Consider the following 7,898-nt stretch of genomic DNA (forward strand, 5'->3'; position numbering starts at 1 on the left):
TTGTGGCCTAAGACATGGTCTATTCTGGAGAATGTTCCATGTACACTGGAAAAGAATGTGTATTGTGCAGTTGTTGGGTTGAATAATACATTGACTTTTGAATAAGTGATTTAGCAAGCGGCTTGTATTCTATTCCAGAGAATGAACACAAGGGTTTCCATTCAAGATTGAATTATATGTCCCATCAAGCAATCCAACTCTGCTCTCTCTTATAAAGAGAACTTATGGACTGGGTGTTTGTTTCTTTTCCCTCCCAATCCTATTAAAATGATAGTTAAGAAACAATATCAAAGGGAGTTGCAAGAGTCACAAGTGCAGATGAGAAATCACAACACAATTCTGGAAGATGTAAAGTAGGTGGTGGAATGATAACTAAATCAGCAGGAAGGAAGAAGCTATAGTGTAAACCACAGGTAGAAATAAAGATGATAAGAGGAAAGCTGATTCCACAGCAGGACCCCTAAGAGGTTATGTACATGCAATGTGGATGTGAGGCTGAAGGTTGAAACAGGAGGCTGAATTGAAATTGTACAGAGAAATTGGATCCCTAGCTCTCCCTTTCTCTCTGCAATACCACTAAGCATCTCTGCATAGAAAAAGGAAGGATGAGCAATCCATTAGAGCATTTGGTCCTCAATGTACCTTAAGAAGAAGCCATCTAAGATTTAATGACATTGCAGAGGAGCCATCCTAAGTAAGTAGTGTTACATAGCTAGATTCCAAGCCTCCAGTTACAAATTCTGAACACTCTTAATAGCCCTGGTTGACTGCATGTATTTACTGGAGGTGATGGGTGGAGCCTAAAATGAATGACTCCATGTTCAAGTTTTACTATACTGTTTTGATGCAGCATGTACTTAATAAAAGTCTGATCTAATGAAATAATTATAAGCTCAGGAAAAAAAAAAAGAGTTGTTGGAAATTAAAAATATATAGAGAGAATAAACTAAACTTTTTTAAACCACAGAAGAGCTGGAAGAGAAGCACATTAAAAAAACCAATAATAATACATTTGAAAACCAGAAGCAGCAACTGCAAGATTAAAAAAGTTGTTGCCTCTGGGAAGGAGAAAAGGAAACAATGGGTATTAGTTTTTATTTAAGCCTTATGGTTCTTTTGAAGGTTTTAAACATGTGCATGTATTACACTGATAAAAATTATAAACAATATTTAAAAAGAAAAAAATTAATCTAAGTTGACACTAACAATTACAAAAACAAAAATCAGTTGCTATCAGGTTGATTCCAAATCAGGATGACCCCATATGTGCAAAGGAGATTGCCAGGCCTTTCTTTGGAGGCACTTGTAGGTGTGTTCAAACTGTCAACTTTTCAGTTAACAGTTGCTCCTTAATTATTTGTGATATCTAGGACTCCGTGACACTATATAACCCACCCATTGCTATCAAGTCCATTCAGACTCATAGTGACCCTGTATAGGGTTTCTGAAGCTGTAAATTCCTACTATATAGTTCTACCTTCATATCTATTTTCTCCTGAACCCATAGAGATGAGGTGGAATCGGAGTTAACATTCCTGGGACTTCTCATAATGGAGAATCGCTTGAAAAAGGAAACCAAACCAGTCTTGAAGGAATTAAACGAGGCCCACATCAGGACTGTGATGATTACAGGTATGTGCTTCTAAGGGTCTGGCTAGCTGGAAGTATCCTGGCCATAAGAAGAAGACTGCATAGAGATAGCTAAGTGAGTCCAAAATAGACAAAAAAAGAAAAAAGAAATAAGTAAAACAGAACACTTGCTATAGAGCTTATTATACTGTGGTCTATTTACCTGGGAATAGAGGCAGGATCACTCTCATTTTCTTTGTCTGATATACATTCCTTACAACCACAGGGTCTGCACAGTACTACTAGGCTCACAGCAAATGTTTAAGCATAAGAAGGGATGTGTTCTATCTAAGATGCAACTATTGGTCTTTCCAGTACTGATGAGAATTGAAGATGCTTGGAATCAATTAGTCCAATGGACTTATAGAACATGTGAGCATCTGTCTCCATGACTCCAAGGCCAGAAGATCTAGATGATGCCTGGCTACCACAACCAACTTCTCAGAAAATGATCACATTAAAAGGTCCCAGATAGAGTGGGAGAGCATGTGGAACAAAAATCAAAATGATAAAAAAATCAGGCTTACTGGTCAGAAACAGACTATGGTCTTTGGCCACTTTTCAAGTCTGGAGTAGAACTCATCACATTCATGATCCAATTTTCAACCAAGCAACAGATAGGTACAATAGGGACAGCAATACTATTGAGGTATGCTCACCAAGAAGTGGTCAACCATTCAAGATCAAAAGGGCAACATTTACCTGGAGACCAGGCTCAGAAGGATTGGTAGTGAGTGTGGAATGGAAACAGGAACCACAGGGAAGAAGTGGAATAACAATTGCAACAATTGAGATGAAACCAAGTGTGATTTGTTGGGTGTAAAACTAGTGATCTGCTCTGTAAATCTTCATTCAATTCACAATAAAATATTTCAAAAGAAAAGAAGGGATGTGTTCTCATCACGGAACCCAATGAAACCTAAGGGTAAAAGTCAGAGAATCTGGTTAACTGTCATGAAGACAGTGGGACCAGTTATGGCATTTGATCATTGACTAAGCACTACCAGGTATTAAGTTAGTTTCTCTGCTTAACTGGAATCAAATCCCAAGTAAGACTTTATGCTGTCAGAGTGAAACCATTTAGTGTATCTTAAACTGTCAGAGTTGAATCCTGATGTGCTGCTATAGGATAAACCCTGGACTGCTACTTACAAGGTCAGCGATTCAAACCCACTAGCCATTCCTTGAAAACCCTATAGAGGGTTGCTATGAGTTGCAACCAGCTTGACATCACTTAACAAAAACAACGTACTATCAGAGTGGACTCATCATGAAGATTAATCATAAAGAACATGTATTGATTTATTTATTCACACATGTTCTGGAAATATTCAGTAGACAGCATACAATGTTAAATATTGAGATAGGGAGGGACATGCAGACATAATATTATTAAGACTGGCAGTCTTTGGCAGAGGGGGAGATAAGTAGTTCTAAAATGCATCTACTCTTCATTTATCAATGATCTCATTAGCCAACATTTCACATTTATGCCAATAGTAAAACATCTACTATCCAACTATTTTGCTCATTAATGACAAACATCTGGTAGCAATGAGCACCAAGGTGTGAGGTGACAGTAACATTGGCTGAAATGGTTAAGGTTATGTGTCAAATTTTCTAGGCTATGTTTCTCAGTGGTTTGACAGTTATGTGATGATATAAATTAACAGCTATATAATTATGAGATTTGCAAGTTATGTACTTTGGCATTTATGTAATATTGAAATTTGACTTTTGTAATGATGTAATTTGGCAATTATAATAGATATAGTCATCTTCCATTTTGTGATCTGATATGGTCATCCTCTATTTTTATTTATTTATTTTTTTTATTGTGAATTATATGATAGTTTACATGGGAGAACATTAGTTTTACATTCATTCTATCGTATATTGTTCCATTGCCATGGTTACAATCCCCTCCATAAATCATCAACCAACCAAAGGGTATACCCTGCAAGCCTGCCCCTTACACTCCCCCTCCCACGCCCCAGTCTTCAGCACAGTCTCTCTCATTCTCTGGATCTAAAGTCCCCAGCTGCTCCATTGCTCCACGTCATCGTCTCTGCCTCCATCTCAGGCATCACTGCTTCTCTGGGTAGGGTACTGCTCTCGGCTCTTCTCCGTTGATGGTCCTAGGGACCTCCGCTCCTAGACTGGAAAGTTAATCGCTCCCTTCCTTGCTATAAAACATCAACCCTTACAATCAGTCCTGATAACAATTATTCACTATTGTATCACAGGAGACCCATCTGCATTTCATTTCATTTCATCAGCTCTGCCTAGACAGATTGGCTACTTCTCACTGGAGATTCTGCCTTCCTACAGGCACCCTGCCTCTAGGTTCCCTCTTGAAAGCTTGTAAGCCAGTCACTTCTTGCCTTTGTGCCCCCCTCCTCCCATTTTGGGTAGTCAATGTCCAAGTTGCCCATCCCTGTCTACTCTGTGTGTGGAGGGGGTGGGAATGATTCTTGCTATAAGGATTTGTTCCCTCTTTTGAGCTACTGCATCCATAGGTGTAGGTCAAGTTCATCAAATTATATCAGATTACTCTTTTTTTCCTCTTCTTTCTTCTTCTGGTTGAGCTCTGATCATCTAGTCATTGAAGCCAGGTCAAGTAGGTATTATCTGCAAGTGTGGGTGTTCTTGTGCATATGCCCTCTCTTTTTATCAGCTGAACATTTCACTCTCCACATTGTAGGGCTTAGCTCGCAGCTTCACTGCTGTTTTTCCCTCACTTCCCCTTATCGGTGACGAGCATGGTCACCAATCAGAGCATGTATTCCCATTGAGTCTTATCATCCTCTATTTTTGAATAGTAACAATTTCTGCATACCAATCTAGTCTTTGCAACCTAATCATGTCATTACATAAGTAGTGGGTATAAAGCAAAAGTGATAAATGTCCCCAAATAGCACCAAACAAAGTGCAATCGATACTCAGAGTAGGGAAATTTACACCTAAAGCTATCAAATTTTCTTTGTCATTTAGGTGATAACCTTCAAACGGCCATTACTGTTGCAAAGAATTCTGGGATGATTCCTCAAGGAAGTCAAGTGATCCTAGTCGAAGCCAATGAACCAGAAGAGTTTGCTCCTGCTTCTGTGACCTGGCAGTTGGTGAAAAACCAAGAGAATGGACCCAGAAAGAATGTGAGCACAAGTTAGAATGACCGTGATGTGGGCCTTGGCTAGAGGAATGCAGTCCTCCCACCTTGAAAAGCCTCCTGTGGCCCTTCAGGTCATCACAATAATAACCCCTGACATGTGTCCAGGAGTCCTGGTGTGGCACTGTAGGATAAGCACTGTACCACAAGGTCAGTTTGAACTGCAAGGTCAGTGGTTCAAACTCACCAGCCACTCCTCAGAAACCCAATACAGGGTTGCTATGAGTCAGAACCAACCCAATGGCACTTAACTACAACAACATCAGTCCAGAATGGTAGTTGGCAAAAACATTTCCACCAGCAGTTCTCAACTGTATCACCTGTGTGATAAAATCACCTGGGAGAGTTTGTAAAACTCCTGAGGCCCAGATTGTACAAATAACACGGAGAATTAGGGTTGGAGGTTGTTGTTGTTGTTAAGTGTCATAGAGTCAATTCCGACCCATAACGACCCTGTATAGGGTTTCTAAGGAGCAGCTGGTGAGCTTGAACCACTGACCTTGCAGTTCAAACAACTTTGCAGTCTGACCCATTAGCCCACAGCGCCACACCAGGACTCCTAAGGGTTGTGGGTAGAAGTGGGGAAATGGCATCTGTCATTTTCCTGTAATTCCAATGTGCACTCATGCTTGAGAAATCCTATGCTTTTAAAGAAATTCTTCATTTTATGAATGAGAACATGGAGGCTTGGAGAGGTTAAGCTTGCCCAAGAAATCAAAGTCAGGTCTATTTAATTCCCCTCAAGTCTAAGGGCATTTAGATTGCATTGTACCTGATACATGAATTTCATGGAGTGCTGACACTCAGCTAACAGGCTTCCTGTGCACTGTGACTGGATGGCTCTGGGATATACCACCATTGTAGCTAGCAGTCTGGGTGAATTCAAAGAGAAGGCATTCCAAGTGAATAAATTCCCCACATGCACCCCTTCCTGCCGGCTGACCAGCACTTAAGACTAAGTGTAGAGTGAGTGGGCTTTTGTGCAATCCTGAGTTTTAGTGCAGCGCACAAATTGCACAACTGTACAGACGGCCTTGGTCCAGTCATAAGAAAAGGTGGGATAACCTGGATCAGTCCTCCAAAGCACAGGCTAGGAAAGAAAACAGTTATCTCTACACTTTCAGCAGATTCCTAGTACTTCCTTATAAAAGGAGCTCAGGTAGCATAGTGGTTATGAATCAGGCTGCTAACCTCAAGGTCAACAGTTTGAAACTACCAGCCATTCCATGGGAGAAAGATACAGCTTTCTGTTCCCATAAAGATTTACAGCATTGGGAACCCTATTCAGGGTCACTATGAGTAGGAACTGACTCCATGGCACACCATCGTCACCACTTCCTTGCAAACTCACTTGTTTCTGCACGAATGTAAGTTGTCTTAATTTTATTGCATGATGTACTCAGGTCCTTCATTAATTTTAATAAACCACACACTATCCATTGAGATGGATCAGCCAGGTGACATCATTGTTGGCGTCAAGTGTGGTGGCGGTAGTGAAGTTGGCCCAGGATCGGACATTGTTTCGTTCTGCTGTGCATGGGGCCGCTATGAGTCAGTTCCAACTTCATGGCACCTGACAACAACAACAACAACATCCATTGATGGGTTTAATACCTTTACTGGGGTCCTGGTGTGGCGTGGTAGTATAAGCACTGGACCACTAGCTGCAATGTTGGTCATTCAAATCCATCAGCTGCTCCTCAGAACCCAATACAGGGTTGCTGTGAGTCAGAACTGAATCAACCAATGGCACTTCACAACAACATTAAAGTTTGCTCACCAATAGGAGAAGTTACATTACCTACTGTCTCAGGCTTTAGTCTTGCTCTTTGGCATCCTCTTTCTTCCCTTTGCTGGTAAAAGCAAAAGGAATCCCTGTCCTTATCTCTTATAAAATGCTTTAGAGTATCTCTTTTGCTAGTGGTTTGATCATTAGGGGTAAAGGAGAAGTGGTGTCCTACTTTTCCTCCAACTGATCTTATCAAAATATGTTTTCTCCCAAATACAATGCGTACCTTAAGAAGGAATACAATTTTCTTGCTTTCTATGCTATTTGAGGAGTCCTAGTGTGGTGCTGTGGGTTAATGCAGTAGACTGCAAAGTCGCTTTGAACCGCAAAGTTGGCAGTTCAAGTTCACCAGCCGCTCCTTGGAAACCCTATACAGGGTTGCTATGGGTCAGAACTGACTTGACAGAGCTTAACAACAACCATAACAATGCTATTTGAAGACTCTGGGTGTGATTAAAGAATCAGCACTGAACTGTGAAATACAAGGTCAGCAGTTCAAACCCACCAGATGCTTCCTGGAAGCCCTATACAGGTTCACTATGAATCGGAACCAACTTGACATCACTTAACTACAACATGCTATTTGAGGAGTACTGGGTGGCAAAGTAGGATAATCACTGGACTGCTAACCTCAAGGTCAGTGGTTCAAGCTGCCCAGCCATTCCTTAAAAACCTTATACAAGGTCACTGTGAGTTGGAACCTACACAACAGCACTTAACAACAACATGCTATTTAAATTTAGATGTCTTCACAAATAAAAGGCCCTTTGAGAACTGTTTCAAGGAAAACTCTTGTCAGTTATTGCCATATTTGTGCACACACATTCCTCAGATACTTTCTTCCTGGAAGCTAGGAAATAGCAATAGGGGTGCACTGACAGTGAAAGATGGGAGGGCAAGGGTTTCAGAAAAGGAATTGTTGTTGTTGTTGTTACTATTAAGTGCCTTTGAGTAGGTTCTGACTCATAGCGAACCTGTATAGGATTTCCAAGAAGCGATTTGTGGGTTTGAACCACCAACCTTGTGGTTAACAGTCCAGTGCTCATCCTACAGTGCTACTAAAGGAGTTGTTGTTGTTGTTAAATCCTGTTGAGTCAGTTTCGACACATAGAAACTTAGTCTAGGGTTTCCAAGGAGCAACTGGTGCGTTTGAACTGCCAACTTTGTGATTCAACTGACATTGAGGTCCTGTGCTTATCCTACAGTGCCACACCAGGACTGGTATAATGGGAAAGAACCTGGGGATCAAGTGAGAAAGAGCTATCTCCATTTCTTTCTTCAAATCTGTTAGAGTTTGCTTTATATATTTTG

The 7,898-nt window shown here is 40.8% G+C and overlaps 1 protein-coding gene across 1 annotated transcript in view; it reads left to right on the forward strand.

Moving 5' to 3' along the window:
* ATP13A5 (ATPase type 13A5) overlaps window positions 1-7,898 on the forward strand; it is a 211,018-nt gene that overhangs the window by 122,702 nt on the left and 80,418 nt on the right. Inside the window, exons 18-19 of the mRNA XM_006873142.1 lie at window positions 1,508-1,632; window positions 4,624-4,784. Coding sequence (XP_006873204.1) covers window positions 1,508-1,632; window positions 4,624-4,784 — 286 coding nt within the window. The remainder of the gene's footprint in view (window positions 1-1,507; window positions 1,633-4,623; window positions 4,785-7,898) is intronic.

Source organism: Chrysochloris asiatica, unplaced genomic scaffold, assembly GCF_000296735.1.
Source record: "Chrysochloris asiatica unplaced genomic scaffold, ChrAsi1.0 scaffold00224, whole genome shotgun sequence".
NCBI lineage: Eukaryota > Metazoa > Chordata > Mammalia > Afrosoricida > Chrysochloridae > Chrysochloris > Chrysochloris asiatica.